Here is a 21,944-nt window from a genome sequence, read left to right as displayed (position 1 = left end):
CTCAGTTCAGTAACTTCCCAACCAGACAGAAGTCTGTCAAAATATTCACCTTCAAATCTTTTGCAAGTGTTACAGAAATGAAGCCAAGCAATGTTGGCAGCTTCTTCGTCCACTCTGAGGGCAGCGTTCGGGATATTGCCATGAAAGTCGTGGAAACACAGGTAAGCCCACATAAGCGCGTCCACCGTAGCCACTCCCTGTTAATTTGAACATGAGATTCATTCAGTAGCAACTCAACGTATATTGAGGCGGCTTCAAATTACGACGGACACGTGCAGGATGGATGTCGCGCATCAACTGTCTCCTGTTTATGTTAAGTTTGTTAGGAGGTAAAGGGAGCATCAATTTTGTTTTCCCATTGCACGCAAGCCTCATTTCGGCTCTCTTAATTCGAAGCTGGATAATCATTTTGTGAATTAAGACACGTTGCGGGCGTGATGTTTTTAATCAACCATTTCTGAGCGCTAAATCTCTAAAGCCGCAACCATACTTTATTACAGGTTATTAGGGTGGATGCAATATGAGCACAATAATAGCCGCCAAGTCGTGTAAAAATAATTGTGGAAGCCACACACTTTACACTTGCTAGCGTGCTTCAGCTGGTTGCGACTAGAAAAAAGAAAAAAAAAACCAAGCATTGTATCAAAATTAGTTTGACCAAAAAGTTACTATTATTTCTTTTTTCTTTGCAGGAAGAGGATAATGCCTTTTATGTGTGTGACTTGCGACAGCTGAAGTGCCTTGTCGAAATCTGGAAAAAAGAGCTGCCTCGAGTTATCCCCTTCTACGGTGAGAGATCTCTGTAAAACTTGCATTTTACGAACAAACGTTGAGCTCATATTAGTCTGCCCGCGTTAAAAAAACTCAGTCGTATAGAGCACAGGAAGATAATAATTATCTTGTTAATGACTTGTTAATCACACCGCTGTTCATACGCGGAGCTGCTTGTCCTTGTGTAACTTAAGCCGCAAGGACCAGCGAGGGTGGCATACCATTTCACTCGATCGCCAGACGGAGCCTGGCACGTGGCAGCTGTGGATTATTAAGTATCTTGTGTTAGCGCATAAATAAGGTCGCTTAATTGTCCATTTGAAACCAAGCATTCTGTAGCGGTGATGAACTTCTCCGTCATGAAGAGCAAATCTAAGCGGTGGCCTTAGTATAGGAAGATGAGTTTTTATTTCCATCCTGCATCGCAACCTTTTTGTCGTGATTAAGAAATGTAATGAACCAAATGCACACAGCCTTTTCCAGAATTTGGAAAGAATCTTCCTGAATAACTTTGACTATGTTTTAATGGTATTTTCATGTTACTGCTGTACCATCTCACAGGAAACTCTACGTACAATAAAGTGGAATTTGTGAGGTTCCTGTGTTACTGCTGTCTTGGGCAAAAGGTTTCTTGCATCCATTGATTCTGACTTGAATTGGGCTGTGGGAAAATGGGAAGGTACCCAGTGTATGTTTTGACGACTTCTATTGATTTTGCCAAAATAGTTCATTACAGAGTTGCAAGGCTGTGTCCAGGAAGTTTTGAAGGAAATAGATTGGAGTAGTAAGTTTCGCTTCTTAGGGTAGGCGCTGTGTAATTCTCACACCAGAAACCATTCTTGCTAATTTCAACGCTTAGGATGTTCTATCCACTTGTTCGTATGGAGCTGCTTCGTTTTCAAGCGGGCAATTGCGATAATTGTTTGGGGAATTACCACCACAGATAATTTCATCACACCGTCAAGGCTAGCGTTAAACATAGCATTAGTGAGACACAGTATGCGAACTTTTCAAAGCTTGTCTTGGTTTTGATAGCTGATTACCTTCTTCGGCCGCTGGAGTGCATGGGAAGCAACATCGGATTGCATTTTGGGTGGTAAACGCTAACGGCCAAATTCATGCCCTATTTGCGAACAGGCATTATGCCTCGGTGCTTTTCTGTGCTCGGCGGGAATTTCCTCGGCTGAGTTCTTATTTCTGGAAGGGGTAATAAAAAAGCCTGTGAGAAAAACACCCCAAGTCTGTTGTGCAATCCGCTGTGGCTCCGGTATAAGAAAAAACCTGTGGTCTCTCTACCTCGCAATATGCATAACCCTAGCATTGAACAGGGCAAGCACTCATGCACACTGCGAGGAACCACCGTGGGTTCGAGCTAGTTGAGCACGCTCACGATACTGCAACGCCATCGCGCCAACTTAACACCGCCTCTGTTGGGCAGGTGGAGAAAGGGGCGACAAAGGAATATGCCCAGGGCACGGAGGGAAGACGTTTATTTTATACTAACATTCTAGTCACATATTTTACAGTACCAATTACACAATTTACAGTACAGGTACGTACTTCCCGTTAGGTGAAAGGGGCGATGGGGCGCCACGCGCAAGTGCGCACGTTTCGTCGGCGCAGAGCCAGTGGGCTCTTCTGTCAGGGCAAATTCCGGGGTGCTCGCACGTTGTGCGCGCGCGCATCGCCGTGCTGGCCGGATCGGCTCGCAGCAGCGAGGGAGACGGGGCCCATTCGCTCACAGGCGCGTACCGCACGGCGTGTTCGTCGAGTGGTAGGTACGGCCTTACTATATGCAAGCGTAGGGACAACAGGAGCAGCCTTAGGCACGGGCCGCAGCCGGAAGGGCTGGTGGGCTTTCGCCGGCGCCACAGAGTGGCAGCCGGCTGGTAAAGAAAGCGTCACATACCTTCGGCCAACGCCTTCGGCGTCCTGGAAGCGTCTCCCCGAACGGACCCCCGCGCAGGGCGCGCGTTCGCGTCTCCGCGAGAGTCGGGTTCGGGCCTCGTTCAAACGGACCAATGAGGTGAGGTTAGCTCCGCTACCAGGGCGGAGCGCCCGCTGCGTGACAGTGTTTTATCGCCGCAACGGTCTCTGCAGGCTTCACCTCACGCAAGAGTTTGAGAGACGGCTCGGCTCTACGCAGTGGCGCCAAGACGAGCCGGAATTTTGGAGGAGAGAGGGGAAGAGCGCCGCGTAATGACACAAACCCAGTGATCGCGCAATGGCTAGGGCGTCAGGATCCCCACACTCCCCTCTCCTTAAATGCCCTCGCCGGTCTGAGAAGAGTTGACCGGCCATCGCCCAGGCATGCAAAAGACGGCGAAGAGTAGAAAAGTATGCATGCACAGGGCAGTCTCAGTCCCCAGCCCATACAAAATATTTACAAACTACACTACCAACACTACCCCCCTCCAGCACGAATGATACACACAGGAAACTACACGCGACACTGAGATACATAATCGGTTCCACATGCATACACAAAATGAAGCTATTGAAATATACAATTACAATGAACGCGACACTATGATAATAACAATAATGGTAATAATAGTACATACATGCAGGACGATACTATGCTACATAGGATTACAAGAAAAAAGAAACACGCACTACGACGATAAAGAATTAGGACAAAAGAGACGGCACAGGTATGCTATACAAACTACGCTGCGGTGCGAAAATATTTGCAAAAAAAATTCGGGAGACACCGTTCCGCGGGGCTTGTGCAAAGTTCGGCGGTTGGGAGCACGAAAGTTCTTCGGGGAAACGTTCGTAGTGGTCAATCAAGAAAGGAAGATGGTGGGCACCAGTGCCGGAACGACCTCACCGTAGCGTCGAGACAGCAGCTCCGTGAAGGGGGGGGGTACCAGCCAGGAGGAAATGCGGCTTGAGCAGCCAGCCGGCAGGTATGATGACCGCGATGGCGCCGCTCAGGTGTAGACCTCGCGTGGCACCCGATGGGTGCCCCGCCAAAGAGCGACGACCCGTCGCTGGTGGTGGCTGCCGCCCAGCGCGAGCGAGGCAGCTGCCGGACGACAGCCGTGGTGCCGATGACGCATGGTGCGGTTCCGATATGGCACCACATTGTCCACATCTGGAGAGGGCACCTCTTCCGCAGCTCGCAACCGGCCGCCAGTCCCGCTCTCGTCGGTGCCGGGCAGCCCGGCTGCATTCGCCAGCCTTACATGCCGTTGAACCCCCATAGTCAGCGTAACTGTTTCGGGCTCGGTCAAGTTCCAGAAACGGGCACCTGCTGACCCTCCATGATGACCGCGATGGCGCCGCTCAGGTGTAGACCTCGCGTGGCACCCGATGGGTGCCCCGCCAAAGAGCGACGACCCGTCGCTGGTGGTGGCTGCCGCCCAGCGCGAGCGAGGCAGCTGCCGGACGACAGCCGTGGTGCCGATGACGCATGGTGCGGTTCCGATATGGCACCACATTGTCCACATCTGGAGAGGGCACCTCTTCCGCAGCTCGCAACCGGCCGCCAGTCCCGCTCTCGTCGGTGCCGGGCAGCCCGGCTGCATTCGCCAGCCTTACATGCCGTTGAACCCCCATAGTCAGCGTAACTGTTTCGGGCTCGGTCAAGTTCCAGAAACGGGCACCTGCTGACCCTCCACCACACCGACGAGACACCACGTGACGGCGGCCCGCACCGGACGAAGCCGAAGCCACTCGCGGAATGCACCGTTGGGTTCGCTGAAGCCGGCAGAGGCACACACCACACGCACTCACGAATATCCGCACAACATGCGCGTCACAGTGTTCGTGCCCCCTCGCCACCACGCGGTGCGCCCCACTCGTAGCGTACGTCCGGCCCGCGTTTTCCAGGAAAACACAACCTCCCGTTGGCATTGAGTATATGGTCCCCCAAAGTCTGGCCTGCTCTCCAAACTTCACACAGTTCACGCAACGGCCTCCAGTACGCGCTGCTCGCCCGAACACAGGGGCCGCGGACGGCCGAAATCCGACACCTTCAAAACAAGACTATAACTCTCGACCCTGGCTGCGCGCGAAAGCCAAAGACAGTCCTCGAAGGGCACTCCCGCGACCGACCCAGCCGCCGCTTTTCGGCATTCGCTCTTTCGTCAAGACTGCGCCTGAGTAAAAAAACAGAAGAGAACTAGCCCTGCTCACTGCTAAAAGGGGCAAAAAAGAAAAGAACGTACAAAGCACTTCGTCCCGCATGCGCAGACTAAGGGGTTCCTGTACCAAATAAATAACGTTAAAGCACTGGAAAAAGAAAACACTACATCGTGCACCGACAACACACACACATACATAAAAAAGAAAACAACCCTAACGCCTTCAACGAGGCTAACACACGAACCGTACCGAACCCAGAAACTAAGCAAACAAAATAGGTTCATGCTACATCACGTGGTACAACGCTCAAAATACTAAGCGGAACACTTCCTCACCCTGTGCAATTAAACTAGTGCTCTAAACAATAACAAAACAAATTAGGACAAGATACATTACGTGCAGTCATCAACGCCCAAATGGGGACACACTAATACAGACAGTGCCACGTAATATGCACACTCTTACAAACCGAGTAAAAAGAGAAAACATGCGCTTACAGCTTTGCTGGAGGGGAGAGACAACTGACCACACAGATTAGGCTGGGACGGCCAGGGCGGCCGCGCTGACTGAGACTGAAAGAAGTGGTTAGCACGGGCGGCGAAAGTACCTGCCCTTTAGTGTGCTATAATTACTGAGGTGACCTCTTCGTGACGTTATATTGATGAGCTGGCCGAGAGAAGCCTGGATAAGCCTGGGTGCCTTGTCATCACCGCGCAGAGCCACTATGCTCTAGCGCCAAATAGTCAGCCCGTGACACCGTATAAGTTTTAAGCTTGCTTCTCGGCAAAGGTCCCTTCAAATCGCAAGCGACTACCTGCCAAGGACGCACACTGCCAATTGGTTTCATAATTCCAGGCGGTTTAAATTTCCACCGCGCGCCTCCACCGTTGGACAGACATGGCAAGATCGGCAACAGCGAAAATGTCTCGCCTCGTCCCGGGCCAGGTCACGGAGCGACTCAGTTTACCAAAAACGTTGGAGCCGCCTAAATGACCGGTCAATGGTTCGTCATGAGTTTAGCGCAGCAGTGCGCAACTCAGACTTATGGGGTTACCACATTGAATGGTTCAATTGCCTCATCATCGGTGGCTACGTAGTTAAGCACGAGTCCTTCACCGTCCAGCAGAAATAACACCCCCGGGGCGTCGGCGACACACGCTGACTTCAGCCCCCCTCCCGCGCCTGCTACAAGACAAGTAGCATCTCGGCGCACGCCCGCAGCAGGACAAGCTACGTCTCGGCGTCTAAAAAAAAATCAAACAAAAAAAATTGTCTCCCAGAGACCGTCGCACATCCGGCGACAAAACGGGTCATTCTGCTGGCCGGCTACTAGCTCTTTTCGGCTCAATACAACCGCCTTGCAACGGGCATCGCTTCCCCCTCCTGATTTTACAGCCGAGGCCCGTCCGCTTTCCGGCGCCACGGAGTTCGCGAAAAGCGCCTGCCCCTCTCTGAGGGGTGTCCGCACGGCTTTTCTCAACTCTGGGCCCTCTTCCTCCACTCAACGGCTGTGTCAATTTCGCCTCCTTCCGGGCGCACGCACTTTTGCGCCGCCGGCTAAAGTCACACTTGGACAATGAATCCCGATATATTACGAAGCACGAGATAGCGCGTCAACTACCACGTTCGTGCTCTACTCTCAGGGGACGGCAACAAGCATATATCTCGCGTGCACTACTCCGAGAGGCGGCTGTGGCCTTTCTCCCGGAATACGTATACCGCCGCTCCAGTGGGGCGCGGTTGAACCGTCGCACTGCCCCGTGGGGCTGCGTTAACGATGGGTGCACGCACACTCGCGTACGGAGGGGCAGTCGCCTCGTCCCCGTAGCAGCTACCGCTAGCGGATAAGCATCAAGACTGATTCCGGTTGCGTACTCAGCTTAATTAGCGGCCAAAGGCTAATGAGCCAATGGCCCCACGTTGGGCGCCAGTTTGTGGTCTCTCTACCTCGCAATATGCATAACCCTAGCATTGAACAGGGCAAGCACTCATGCACACTGCGAGGAACCACCGTGGGTTCGAGCTAGTTGAGCACGCTCACGATACTGCAACGCCATCGCGCCAACTTAACACCGCCTCTGTTGGGCAGGTGGAGAAAGGGGCGACAAAGGAATATGCCCAGGGCACGGAGGGAAGACGTTTATTTTATACTAACATTCTAGTCACATATTTTACAGTACCAATTACACAATTTACAGTACAGGTACGTACTTCCCGTTAGGTGAAAGGGGCGATGGGGCGCCACGCGCAAGTGCGCACGTTTCGTCGGCGCAGAGCCAGTGGGCTCTTCTGTCAGGGCAAATTCCGGGGTGCTCGCACGTTGTGCGCGCGCGCATCGCCGTGCTGGCCGGATCGGCTCGCAGCAGCGAGGGAGACGGGGCCCATTCGCTCACAGGCGCGTACCGCACGGCGTGTTCGTCGAGTGGTAGGTACGGCCTTACTATATGCAAGCGTAGGGACAACAGGAGCAGCCTTAGGCACGGGCCGCAGCCGGAAGGGCTGGTGGGCTTTCGCCGGCGCCACAGAGTGGCAGCCGGCTGGTAAAGAAAGCGTCACATACCTTCGGCCAACGCCTTCGGCGTCCTGGAAGCGTCTCCCCGAACGGACCCCCGCGCAGGGCGCGCGTTCGCGTCTCCGCGAGAGTCGGGTTCGGGCCTCGTTCAAACGGACCAATGAGGTGAGGTTAGCTCCGCTACCAGGGCGGAGCGCCCGCTGCGTGACAGTGTTTTATCGCCGCAACGGTCTCTGCAGGCTTCACCTCACGCAAGAGTTTGAGAGACGGCTCGGCTCTACGCAGTGGCGCCAAGACGAGCCGGAATTTTGGAGGAGAGAGGGGAAGAGCGCCGCGTAATGACACAAACCCAGTGATCGCGCAATGGCTAGGGCGTCAGGATCCCCACAAACCCAACTCGTCCGGAAAGCCACCAGTAAATGTATTTTCGCGTACCGGTGAGTTCTGTAGATTTGAATGCGAAAGCAGACACGAAATCGCTCCTGCTGACGACTTTGCACTCATTTTTCAGCTGTAAAGGCCAACACGGATCCTGTGATTATGAAAACCCTTGCAAAGGAAGGCTTTAATTTTGACTGTTCAAACAAGGTGAGAAAAGACGCCGAACAATCGTAGTTACGGTTTCCAAATTGTAACTTCTAGAATACTCTGTTGTAGAATGAGCTGCCCAGCGGACATATCGACAAAGCATTGTAAATTGGCCTCATTTATTTATACCACGTATTTTGCGCGGCCTGAACTAACTCTAAATGGCCAAGGAATGGGTATTTCTTTTAGAGAGTGCTAGTAAAAAAATTAAATTAACGCAGAAAATCATAAACGAGAGTATCATACAGTGGTTACCCCTTTCAGAAATACCACAATGTCAGTGCGTTTTTGGTCGTACCTATGAAGATGCTCAGATGTCGTTTATCGAAGCCAAAACAACTATAGGCTAGGAGCCGGACTTTTTAACGAACATGTCATGGCCACAACTACTACTAGGTATGGGTAACGTAGTATCTGAATCTTCCAAATTTTCTTCTTATTCAGAACAAGCTTTGTCTTTTGCTCTATTTTTTTCAGCGAGAGATTGAGTGGGTTCTTAAGTCTAGCGTTGACCCGAAACGAATTGTGTACGCAAACCCTGCGAAGCAAGTTTCCCACCTTGACTACGCCAAAAGCGTTGGAGTGACCTTGATGACTTTCGACTGCGTGGAGGAACTGAACAAAATTTCGGACAAGAATGCAAGGTCGTATGTCCTTCTCTGAACGATTTCTCGAGCGCTGTAGGACAAAAATGTCCCACTGGGGAAACGAAAGAACAGAGTTAGGGGTTTTAATTCCGTCCCACTCTCTCAACGCCGGATCCGGGGTTGGAAATTCTGATATTTACTGACGCATCGAAACAACAAACGAAAAAAAAAAAAAGCCCAGAGAGATCAATGGCACCATTTAGTTTTCTTATATGTGTACAGGAATGCTAAAGATATGAGCTGACGTCGCAGCTTCTGGGCCAAACGCAACGTAACGAACACGGTACTTTAGCCCTCTTGTAAAGCTCCCTACAGTTATTTAGGCGCACAAATGCGTCAAATTTACCTACAGTCGTCACATACCCCGGTTTTATAGCGCAAGAATGCAATCCGTTATTCACACTGAATCTCTTGCGAACACGGTGTCATGCCGTGTGGACACCGTAGTTCAAAGCTCTGAAATGATGCACACCGTCGAACCAGGGCAACCAACTAGGTTAGAATACCGGAGTGCACACGGTTAACCCAGTAAATGCCTGTGCATTCTGGGACGGCAGATTATCCACAAAACTTAGGTAAACGTAACTGATACTTATAGAAGCGGTTTTTCGAGTAACAAAGCTGGCCGGCTTAGTGCGTATGGCCAAGAAAAATAGATAAATATGCTGACAGATTAGCATGGATCTGGAGTTATACTTTTTAAGAATCGGGCACCTAATTTCAAGGCAGAGTGCAGTGTCCAAAAACCATACCCAGGACGATGTTATGCGCCAGCTACTGAAGAACTTAGTGCTTAGCTAACATAAGGTACGAGAAGGTTGATAGTTTAACGAGTTTACTTTCAAGCGCAGAACAACGATAAAACATGAGGGTGGTCTCGTGGGATATTTTTAACGTCACGCCTTTCCTCTCTTTCCGGCTGATTGCATGCAGTCATAATGTTATGAGCAAATTGCATCTTATCAGCAAATCATTCAAATAGGAATACACTTAAACAAAGCGCGTAATGTTCGGTCTCTATGACGAGTATATATGCATTCGATGTTTCGTTAAAGCGGTTACGTTCAACTCGTTGTCGCTCGTCGCGTCTGCGGATGCACTTCTGCATGGTTCGAGAAAAGAGCCTAGAACAGAATTACAGTGCCAATTTTTCACCAGGAAAATCCTACCGCTTCCTTTTTTCTGCTTTGACGCACCAATCTGGCTGCTGAGCCAACGTGTTCCTTGAAATCCGGCCCCTTGCCCTTTCAGTTTGCCCCATGGGGAACCCTTCTACAATCCCTAAGAAATGGGCCACTTTTTCGTATTTATGCCGATGCTATTTTATCGGCTTTGGGTCTCGCTGCCTGTCTCACGCCTCCTATTCACTCCGATTCGCTACCCATAGACGCTTTCCGATGTTTATTGAGTTAACTCGACTACGCGAATAGAACTCCGCTCACTGCTCACTGCCTTCCGTTCTTCATTTGGTTCCCAGCAAACTGCCTGGACATCTCCACTGTACTATCGTTTCACCAGGTATCAGTGTTCCCTATTTCTTTCCATGGTGCGTTCGAGAAGAGCCGGAGTACAAGTACTCGAGTGCAGCATTTCTTCCCTTTATCCGTTAGGATCACTCATAGTGCATTGGACGTATCATTTGAAAGTTTTGTCATAAAATCCCTTTTAGAAAAAGCGTCATTTCAGGCAAAATAGTCATTTGTAAGCATCTTACATATTACCAAAATCACGGTGGGATATTCCCTTTTACGTTCTTGTATTTAACCCTTTCGGCCCTGGCGTCCTATATTTAGGACATGAACCAAAAAATTTCTAGCAATTTGAGAACAAAACCAAAAAAGCTAGTTTTCTGGGAAATAGTTCTCCAAGGATGCCTCGATCGATAGATATCACCATTGTTCGTTTTTTGCTAAGGCTGATTGCTAGAAAGAGGAAGGCGTTGCAGGGAGGACCAAACTGGCGTCAGTGCGACCCCAAGGACCGAAGTCCCAGTTCGATGAAATAGCTGAAAATCTAAAACTACTTGCACCACCAGCCGTGTTTTTTGTGCGTGGGCTCACAGCTTTAGAACATTTATGAAAACAAGCAAAAAAACAGTTTTTTCTGAAAATTTAAATTTTAATTACCTGATTACCTAATTAGATGTCATGCCTGTAAATAGCTAAATACTTGCATTAGAAGCTCAATTTTCAGTTTGTAAGCTTGTACCATCCAGATAATAAAGAAAACCCACGTAAAATATTTTTCATACAGAAAGAAAAAATTCAGGGCTGAAAGGGTTAACAATGACATTAGTGTAATATAACGGTAGGACCTTTAAGAAGGTCTTTTCGGTGCATTCTGGTCCTTATAAGCTAAACATTCAACATGTATTTGAACATTTTGCTGTTTGATGTCTATTGGATTATGAAGCATAGCTACTTTATTTGCACTTGATTTGGCTCTGAGGATGCGCACTGCGCATAGCCCTACTTCAAACCAGTTTCTCTGAAAGAGAAATTTAAGTTTAATTTCTGTGGGGAAGGGGAGGGGGGTGTGGATGTTGCCACTGAATGAATACGGCCCGCAGTACTCGGTATTGACCTTCACGCCCATGCACGGAACACAGTTTAAGGAGTCATAAGGACGGAATAAATGTTTACATTAAAAAGGCTGATTTTCTCGTTAACAATAATGACAATATTAAATGCAGAGCATTTCAGTAACTCACGATGTCACCCGCGTTGACGTCCGTATAGTCCGCACCGCACCCCTCCCTACTATATATAAAAAATACTATCCGGCGCCGGGTTTCGATCCCTCGACCCTGCGGGCGGAACGCAATGTACATGGTGCTCTACCCACTGCGCCACAAAGCCGATGCAGAATGGAACTCTACGAACGCGCCTTATATCGTTGACTCATTCAAATTACTGCTGACGAGCGCTCTCTCGTCAGCAGTTGCCACAAGTGCAACAACATTAACGTAACGCAAAATACTTAACGTCGTGCGCCCCTGGAAATGCTCTGCATTTGATCGTGCCCCTCGCGAGGGGGATGTTTCACTGCGTCTTCTATCGGTCGCGGGACCCATGGCGCCATCTGGTGGAGGCGCGGCACAACTCGTAGCACTTTCATTGAAAAAGCGCCTCGAAAGCGCGGCAAATATGAAATAGGGATGACGCGCTTTCGAGGCAATCCGCCGACGCGGCTGCTTTGTGTACAGACTCGGCGGCGAGCGTCCCGGGATTCTTTGTAGTGGAAATCGACGGTGTGTAAACTAATGGGCGCCGTCGATGACGTTAACGCCTGCGTTGGAACTTTTTTATATAGTGTAGGGGGAGGGCTGCGGACAACGACGGTGCGGATTACGACTACGGACGTCAACGCGGGTGACATCGTGAGTTACTGAAATGCTCTGCATTTAAAAGCGCTGAGACGGCGTCGCCGACTTCTTGCGTATTCTGGAGACGCTGGGCGGCTCCAGCGAGGGGTCCGCCCCGATCCCGTCCCGCGTAGTCTCGGCGTGCGCTTCCATATCGGCATTATCTCTGCCTCTGGGGCATTGCGCAAGCTCGTCGGTTGATGTTTTGGCGAACCTAAAAAACAAACAATTGCCGAAGAAATAAGAAAAACAGGTGCACCTAGTGCTGACTCCACAGCCATTCTCCGACATTTTTTTGCCTGACGTCACAAAATCTTGTTTATTGCGATTGGAAGCCGTGGACCACAGCCAGCGCACAGAAACGAGTAGACGACTGTAGAAGTGCCTCCAGTTCTGTTTGTTCGTATCACGTGAATGTTAACGTGCAGTTAACCGAGTGATAACTGCCTGTGAGGCCGCGTGTTAAGCAGGCGGGTGTGAGGCTCGCGGAGGAGGATCAACGACAAGTGATGCCGTGGGCTCAGCACAAGTAAGAAACATATATTCTGGGAAGGACACACAAACACCCGAAGAAACAACACTAGGGAACTAACGGCAACAACAGAGAACAACACGCGGGCGACGCGGCGGAATGGCTAACACCAGTCCAAACCAAAGTTCGTGCGAAACGGAAAACGAGGGGACACGCTCACGTTCCCGTCTGCTCGACGCTGGGCGGGATTATGTCGATGGCATGTGTGGAACGTCGGGGGACCGTCGCCTGTTGAATCGCAGTGGTCGTCGGTCGGAACGCCGATGCTTGCGCTCGTGCCTGGCCTCTCTAGGCCTCGCCCCGAACCTCGGCCCGGATCACGCTTCGGAACCTCGCCAGCGGGAACAGGCAGCTCTCGTCGCGGCAGAGTAGTCCCGGAACAGCCCCCGAGACGGTTCTCCGAGCCCGGTGCACGAACGCTCCTGGCCTGCCTCGAACCGCCTCCCGAGAAGTACTGGCCCTGTCTCGTCCCTGGTTACCGCCGGCACACTCCCCTCTCGTGCTCTTCCCTCCGCGTGGACCCGCTAGTCGTCGTCTTCTTTTCGACGGCCCCCGTCGTTTCCTGGCGCACTCTCGTGGCCCGGGGATGGCAATCATCACACTGCCCTTTTACTGATGCCCGCATTACTTCACTCTTACCCATACACGGCAGTGCAACTCGACATTTGAAAGAGGGTTAATATTTCTGGCGTATGCCCGGTTTAAAAAAATATTTCGTTGCTGCAATGGAGAGTAAGGTCCCAAAGGCTAGTTATTTCAAACTGAAGAAAGTTTTGTGTTTTCTTCCCATTCCCTTTAAAACGCCGAAACGCATCGTTTACAGGCTCCTTTTGAGATTCGCAGGCCGACCACTGGAAATTGGAGTGAATAAAATGGATCGAAAGTTCGGATGTCCGCTCGCCGGTGCCGAACAAGTTCTCAAGACTGCCATCGAATTGGGCCACACTGTTGTCGGCGTTGCGTGAGTCTGCACAATTTTGACCTTGAAGTGTTCTAATTAATGCAACGACCCTAGTTAACTCGCTGGGTAGACATTCCGGCAATTCTGACACACAAGCAGCACACAAAGTTGCCGACGGCTCAAGGAACACAAAGCGGGGTAATTGAACAGGAAACAGCGTTCGTAATATGTGGGAGTAGATACGATTCGGAGTAAGGGACATCCGGAAAGTGAGGCGAGCACACGCCCACTGCGCCACCACAGCTCGGCGATCCTGCGTGGCCGACTGACGGTGTGGCAAATGAATTCGTTGTGCCCTTTGACTTAGAAACATGTGTTTGAGGCATGTACTCAGGCCTACATGAGTAACGTGAACGTGAGAACTTTCGAAGTAGCCCTTATGCGAATACCAACGTTCGTTCCCGCTAAATGAGCTGTTAGGCGATGCGAACGCGAGCAAGTGCTGCGTAATAGTAACCGAGAGAACAAAAGACGCAAAGGGAAGGGGATGATGATGATGATGATGTTGGGAGGACATGACACAGAGTTGGTTATCAATGCTTTCGCAATCACACAACCATGGGGAGCGCTCGGGTGTCCTCGTAATTGCTGACAGTCGTTTCTACTCACAATAGTGACGTTTGCAATCGCATGCTTGAAATTCCTTTGTTGTTCTTGCGCCGTGCCACGTTTTAAGTCGCTAATTTTAGGTTAACTAACTTTAATGTGCCACGCATTTTTTGCCCCCTTTCAGCTCGCCTGCGGCACCAATTTTTACCCATTGGTTTTCTTCCGCGACACTGGCAGCCATGTCTCAGTCATCTATGGGGCCACAAACTCTCAAAATTCACCCCCGTGCCAAACTGCAGCGCCTAAGTTAACTGTGCATTGTCTTCCTTCATGTAGCACCCGCGTGCCACCATGTTGCTTGTATTTACGCACGTAGGCTCGTGTTCTTGGGCACCAACATGGTCAATGAGCTTACTTACGCCTTTCTGGTGTCATGCAAAGATTCCTCCCGGGTATCAGGCTCTCCAGAACGAAGAGAGCCTGTTCATACTTAGCATATACTGCCGGCCTACCAAAAAGCAGTCACGAATTGAAGACACCAACAAAGCCGCGCGTCAAATTGGTGGTGGTTCCCCGAATCTCATACTACGGGACTTTAACGCTGCTCATCAGCTGTGGGGCTATTGCTACAGCAATAAAAGAGGGTTGGAGCTTGTAAAAACCATAGAATATCAGAAACTTGCAATCACCAACGACCTCAATACACCCACAAGGACTGGAAACAGTGTGACAAGGGACACTCGCCCTGACCTGTTAATCACCCGCAACATCCAGGAAGCAACCTGGATAAGCACAACATAACCTTTACGGTCACATCATGACATTATCAAAATAGAGCTTAAGGGTATGGAATACAACGCCCGTGTTGGGTCGGCGCATATCAGTGATTGGGACATTCCGCCAAATCCAGACGGAACGCGACATTCTAATGCCGGACCTCTCTTGAGAAACGTGGGCCGATGAACACATTTAAGACATGAAGATCTCCACAAAGACTATAGCCACTTCTTACCAAATCCCCTACATCGACTCGAAATTTTTACATATTTGGGAAGCTCGCCACAGCCTTACGTGAAGGCAGAAAAGTAAAAAGCCGGGACATAACAGAAAACCCAAGCTGCATATAGCACAACTTAAAAAGGAAGCGGCGGAGTACCCAAATTCGCTATGCAACAAAAGCCGGTTGAAAATGTGTGACGGTATTCATGGAGCACTATCCACCCGGAAGACATAGCGGTTGCTTCGATACTTCGTTGACCCTCCCAAAAGCGGGGGTGAAAGAATCCGCACCTTAACTAAAACGCTCCTTTCCTACCAAAGCATGGCCGAAGTCCTCATACGATATCTTACAACTGTAACGATTCTGCGCGCAGCAACCACGTTCGCGCATCCTCCAAAGTTTTGCGAGTGCAAGCCTGCCTCTGACAGATGCCAGCATGACGCAGAGCGGCCGGCGCAAAAGAACGTTCATGTCGGCGTGATTAAAACTTCGGCGACGGCAAATGCCGCGTGCAGCGACATGCCCGAAGGACGCAGACACCGCAGGGGAGAACTCCTCTCTCCCCTCTCTAAGACTCAGCGTGCGCCGCTACTACCGACCCCTCACGAACTCTGGAAGAGTATTGTGTGTGTCTGTACTATGTTCGCGCCGTGTGCAAAAAGGAGGGGGAGAACTTGTTTGAATGTTAGCGGTTTGGATATAACTACGAAGTTTTAAGCGCAGAAATGCATTCGTTTTGGAGCAGGGAATCAATGCTGTCACTCTGTTCGAGTCCTGTACTGCGACCTCGCCCGAAAAAGGGCATTGTTCCTGTTTGGCTGCAGTAAACCAGTGCAGTAAACCAGTGAAGCCATGCAGTAAACCAGTGAAGTTTTCCTTCGGCTTCTTGTCGTCGTTACCCAGGCAGCAAGATTTGCTAACCGCTCTTCACCCCGCTACCTCGCATGACGGAGGCGACGGACCCCGTTGCTGGGAGGCCTTGGCAACTGTAACGACTAGTTGCCAGCGGTGGGAAGGCAACTTCGCAACACAACCAAAGACTTCAAGGCCGGGAAAGGAGCTCCATCTTTACCATACACAGGGACGACAAATCCCTTACTCTACCGGGACATCCAGCAACACGAGGTTCGAGCCACCATCGCCGAAAGCAAGTGAGCCAGCACACCTGGGCAAGCTAAAATTGCCTACAAACTCCTGGCAACCCTTGACGACAGAGCAATGCAAAGCCTCAAAGACCATTCCGACTCCTTCTGGCGCTCTGGCAAACTCCCATCACATGGAAGACAGCGCAAGTCCGGATGATCCAGAAACCGGGAAAACCTCCCCACATCGATAACCTGAGGCCGATATCTCTCACTTGGTGTGTGGGCAAAATTTTAGAACGCAACGTACTCGGGAGGCTTCAAACACACCTGGACCACACAGGCCTGATGCCAAACGCCACGTACGGATTCCGTAAGCACTTTGAAATACAAGACGTGCTGATCCAGCTTAAAGAAGGCATCCTAGTTCCAGCTTCCCGCCACTCCCCAAGAGCCATCCTCGCCATGGGCCTCAGGGGGGCATTCGAAAACGTGACACACCGTGTAATACTACAGGGCCTGGCCGGAACGGGATGTGGACAATGGACACACGACTACATCGCGGACTTCCTCTCGAGCAGCGTGGCAGTGCTCAGAGTTGGAGAAGTCTTATCTCCGACCTTATTCGCCTCGGAGACAGGGGAACCCACCAGGGGTCAGTTGTCCCTTTCCTTTTCAACAGAGGACTACTCGATCTTCCGAGACGACTGAAAGAGGTTGCCAATATGAAACACGGTTTGTACGCAGATGACATCACAATTTGGACTGGCTGATTTGCGGGGTGGCCTTCAGGACAGCTTTCAACAAGTAGCCGACGTAGTTAACCAATATGCCCAGGAACGCGGCCGTTCCTGCGCCCCGCAAAAATCGGAGCTGCTGCAAGTCAGGAAAAAAGGCACCGCTAAGAACTCCAGTGACATTTATATTAAACTGAACGGCCACGGTATCTACCCTTGCAAACACTTCAAAATTCTCGGGCTGGTAATTCAAGCAGATATTAAGAACACTATCCTGGTGAACTACCTGAAGCACTCAGCAGAACAAGTAACGCACATGAGTCGCAGAATCTCCAACAGACCGCGCAGCATGAAGGAGGGCACAATACGACTCGTGCAAGCATTTGTCATCTCCCGGATAACGTACGCAACGTCTTACACAGTCCTTTCCATGGCAGAACTTCAAAAAATAAAGGTAGTTATCCGAAAAGCCTACAAGCAGGCCTTGGGCGCACCCATGAGTACCTCCACGGCCCAGCTGCTCAGTCTCGGCCTTCACCACACGGCCGAGGAACGTAGTTAGGCCACCAGGCCAGCCATAAACTGCGATTAGGTTTGTCGCCTACCGGGGGACTACTGTTGGTAACATATCAATGGCAGGTTCAGGCGCGGCAACAACCACAGGCGCTTCCACCAGAAATCAGAAAGAACATCTACGTCCCAAACCTCCGAAAAGAATTTAACACCTCCCCTCGCGGGAACCCCTGTGTAGATGCGACGCATAGGGGTTCACGTTGCAGCGTTGGACAGCGGAGGAATGGCGCTGGAACGATGGAGCCGAGCGGCGCAGGCACCGCGTTTTATAGCGCGCATAATGGTGAGGGGACGCGCCGGCGCCAGTGCGTCTGCCGCGGCTATGACGCAACACAATCCAACACAATGCACCTTAATCCAATCCAATCCAAATCCAATCCAATCCAAGCCAAGCCAAGTCAAGCCAATCCAAGCCAATCCAATGCCCCTCGCGAGAGAGTGTTCGCTATCGGAGAGGAGAGGGTGTGAGTGGCGGAGAGCGCAGCTCACGCGGCGAGGAGGGGCGGACGCCGACAACAACGCCGACGCCGGATGCAGGGACAAGGCGAAAGAATGAGATGCAGTCGCATCTAAAAATATGCACCCTGATTATCATTAGGAAAGAAGAAAAGCCAGAACCGCGGCACTCGACAAAGGTATTGCAAAGACTCCACTGCAGTGTACACTGATGCCGTCCCGTACCAGCGATACCAAAGAGCAGAGCTAGCAGTAGTCACCTCAAGGAATCAACCACTCACCAGTCTCCCAATCAAGACCGGCTCCATCCAGAAATTAGGAGAAGTGGCGATGGCTTGGCTATAACCGAAACCACCGCGATTACCGTAATCCCCCATTGTCAAACGACTTTCAGAAGCTACGCGGCTGGCGCAGTTTATCCAACCGCAGTGCACCTCTTGAGCGAAACCCCTCCCTCTCGTACGGTCAGAGTCGTGTATCCCTGCCCACACCAATCCCCCGCGCAATGACACAGCCCATGCGTTGGCCCGCGCTCTCACCAAGCGGCCCTCAGAGGGGAAGCACAGTCCAACGCCGATTGAGACGTACCATGAAATAACCCAATATTATAGACTAGGTAGGAGTACCTTTCCCACCGCCAAACCCAGTCTGTCTAAAAGGAAGGAAAACATATTACCACGAATTCAAACAAACATGTTCCCAAACCCAGTACGACTAAATATCTATTCCCTACACAATACTCACCGGAGTGTGCGTTTTGCGGCAATTCAGGCACACTCTATCACATCGCCTGGACGTGCAACCAAAACCCCGCCCTTCCCTTCATTTCCAACTCTTCCCGTGAGCAGTGGGAGAGCGTGTTATCCAGCTCGAGCCTAGACGACCAGGTTATCTTGGTTGACCCAGCGGGGAGTGTCAGTATTTCTAATGGACTTCCAGACTAGGAAGCCACCCTGCAATTTATTGTGGCTCATTAAAGTTTCTACTTCTTCTTCCGCTCTTCTTAGTGTAGGTATTCGTAGTTTCTGTTCATGATCATTCTCTTCACCTATTATTTGTATTTGCTCCCTTTTATTCAACTGTTCTGCGTGCCCCATTTCCACCTCCGGGCTCCGTATTCTTTGTGGGCCGCTGAATGATCTGTTTTCACCCGTGTCAGTGAAGTGCCGCCCCGTAGGAAAAAGGGTGGGAAATACCCGTCCAGAAAGCCAATAATAAAATCTCGCGGCACGCCACAAGGCGTAGTTGATGGCGTAAAATAAAATTCCAGTTTTGCCTTCGGATGCCGTATTACAAGGACAATGGCTGCTAAGCAGTGATGAGAGCTCTCCCACCTACCGGCAAAAATCATTTGACTGGCTTTGTACACCAGGGCCGGCCCAGAAATTGAAACAATGCGTGCCACCTTCCTCACGGACGCAGCTTCCCTTAAAATATTGAATAGTGGAGGTTTTCGTATTTTATTGCAAAGAAGTTTGCAGCAGTGCACAACGGCTGAACGGTATTTCTATCCTCTCCCGCGGAGCAGCAAAGACAAAAAAATTAGCAGTGGCTTAGCTCGGTTATGCCAGGATATACGTAGCGTGAGCTAAGATTCAGCTGGTTATTCTTAGGTTTCCTGGTTGTCTAGGATAAGCTGATTATCATGCTCACTGCTGCTAAAATGATTTCCAATCCAATCCAATCCAATCCAGTCCAGTTCAGTTTAGTCCAATCCAATCAAATGCACTCCGTCGGGTTCAGTCCAGTCCAGTCACTGCTCCTCGCGCATGCGGAGCAGGGCTCTCCAGGAGCTACGCGAAACGGCTATCAAGCGGCTCCGACACAGCGTCAGACTTGGCTACTGCGCAACGGAGGCACACAACTGGGCAAGCGCCAGCGCCAGTGCGTCTGCCACGGCTATGGCGTCACTCCTCTGGAATGCGCAGACCGGCGAATGTGCAGACCCAATTCTCTACATACCCGTACTCCAATTGAATTGGATTATCAAATCCAGTACATTCCAATTTAATCTAATTTATCCAATCCAATCCAGATCCAATCCAATCCAATGCTCCTCGCTCTTGCGCAGAACGGCCCTTCAAGGTCCACGCGAAACTGCTCAGCCTCGGCCAGTGTAGCTTACGCTACAAAAATTGGCTTAGCTTGCACTAGTGGTGCATGGCTGGAGAACGGCAGAGCTGGCTCAACAGCTCTGGTGTGACCCGATGCTAACACCCTTGTAGTAGCTGTATTTTCTTCTTAATCGCATGCTTAGCGAAGTGATGGGCGTAGACAAGGTATGTCAATTGAGTGATGCCAAGATATGCTAAGTTATCCCAAGTGATGCCAAGGGATGCGCAAGCTTTATACGGAACGAGGGAGCGAACGCGCAGTGTGTTCCACATCTCTTCCAAAGAGGACCGTGTTAGCGCGCGCGAGAACGGGCGGCCAAGTCCAAAGCCAACTGTACGAATAACCCAAACGAAATGCTGTGCGGCCGAAATGCGATGATAGCTGAACTGGATATACGCGGGCTTCATAACGCGAGGGTCCCAGGTTCGATACCCACTGCCTTAAGCGTGTATTCTTTCCAATTGGATCTTTTCTGCACACGTTGTACAAGTTAAGGCTGCTCGAAGCACTGGGTATCGAAATTTAGCCTTCGCACAGAGGAGAGTGAATGGAGTCGATAGGCGGTGGTCGGTACCCTAATGGGAGAAATACAGGAGGCGCTCACAACAGGGAATGCGGCGCAACATGTCGGTAACCTTAGCACCCGCAATGAGTTTCAGTTTAAGTATTATTTACACATTTTTTCCTGCTTGGCAGCTTTCACCTTGGCGTCGCTTACTGCACCGCCGACAGTTACCAGTTTGCGCTTGAACAAGCAAAGAAGTTGTTCGACCTTGGTGCTCGACTAGGGATTGAAATGAGTATCCTTGATATTGGTGGAGGATTTTTCGGCAGCCCCCGAAAGCTGGAGCTCTTTGGTCAAGTAAGAATGAATAAATTATATGTAAATGCATTCACACACTTTTGTTCTTGCGTGTAGCATCATCAATATAGCATCATAGCATCATCATAGCAAAGTAGCATCATCAATGAAAGATAATACTGCTACAGATCGGGAGCGAGAACCAGTCTTTCATACACCATAACAGAAAACATCGCCAATGCCAGCACCTATAGCTACTGTCCATTTACACTGCCATTTATGGTAGTTTATATTGCAATTAAACACGGTGTAATCCCATGATAAAATTTAATATAAAACCATTGTGCCCCCACGAGGCGAGAAACCCGCGTTGGAAGAGGCAGATGTTAGCAAGACACTCTAATACGTTGCCATTCGGTTTAATGTTCGCCGTGGTATATAAGGTACCAAATGATACCCCAGTGATAATAAGCGGCTATAGAAGGTGAAAGACAATAAATAACTTGACATCTCCTTAAAGTCGCGCGAAGAAGACATTACATCTCCATCATCGTGTGGCCAAGCCATGTCGTCACATTTCAGAATCATGGTACGAAGTCACGACGTCAAGTTACAATCATGTGACGAAATCACACGTTAAATTATCGGTCCTCACATTGTCGAGTCTTGACGAAGTCTTGATATTACGTTACAAAGACATGTGACCAAGTTATGGGATCAAGTAATATAATGATTATAGAGCGAAGCCCTAATAAACGGGACAAAAGGAAACAGAGAGAATACCAAGCACTTCTAGGGCGAGCCATCTCAGCGGTATGCATTTCGGGCAGAAGTCCAGTTGTGCCGCCCTTGGGAAAGACCTCTGGCCGGAGCTTCGGAGAGAAGCCCTGTTGAGTCACCATTAGGCATGTCCTCTGGGTAGCATTCCGAGCAGAAGCCCCGTTTGGCCACAAGTTGGCAGGTCCTCTGGGCGGCATCCTGGGAAGAAGTCTCGTGAGGCCACACATGGGCATGTCCCCTGGGTGGTTTCGCGGGCGGAAGACCCGTGATGCGGTGTTCGGAGCACCAATGCGCACTGGCAGTTTGCAGCAGCAGGGACACTCAAGAAAACGCTGCTCTTGCGACTCAGTGCTGTAGAGCAAGGACTTTGATACTGCAGTGAC

General features: G+C 50.5%; 1 protein-coding gene across 2 annotated transcripts in view; it reads left to right on the top strand.

The window, feature by feature from the left end:
* Positions 1 to 21,944, top strand: part of LOC144179206 (ornithine decarboxylase-like) — a 33,876-nt gene that overhangs the window by 7,951 nt on the left and 3,981 nt on the right. The window contains exons 2-7 of one of the 2 annotated variants that reach the window (XM_077707469.1): positions 76 to 161; positions 693 to 789; positions 7,887 to 7,963; positions 8,441 to 8,607; positions 13,330 to 13,467; positions 20,676 to 20,841. In XM_077707469.1, coding sequence (XP_077563595.1) covers positions 78 to 161; positions 693 to 789; positions 7,887 to 7,963; positions 8,441 to 8,607; positions 13,330 to 13,467; positions 20,676 to 20,841 — 729 coding nt within the window. In that variant the 5' untranslated portion in view covers positions 76 to 77. Of the gene's footprint in view, positions 1 to 67; positions 162 to 692; positions 790 to 7,886; positions 7,964 to 8,440; positions 8,608 to 13,329; positions 13,468 to 20,675; positions 20,842 to 21,944 lie in introns of both variants that reach the window. The other variant, XM_077707468.1, reaches the window with a different exon arrangement.

The sequence above is a fragment of the Haemaphysalis longicornis genome, unplaced genomic scaffold (assembly GCF_048455015.1).
Source record: "Haemaphysalis longicornis isolate Haplotype H1 unplaced genomic scaffold, Haemaphysalis longicornis Haplotype H1 scaffold_4, whole genome shotgun sequence".
In the NCBI taxonomy this organism is placed as follows: Eukaryota; Metazoa; Arthropoda; class Arachnida; order Ixodida; family Ixodidae; genus Haemaphysalis; species Haemaphysalis longicornis.
This window is presented reverse-complemented; position numbering and strand designations above follow the sequence as displayed.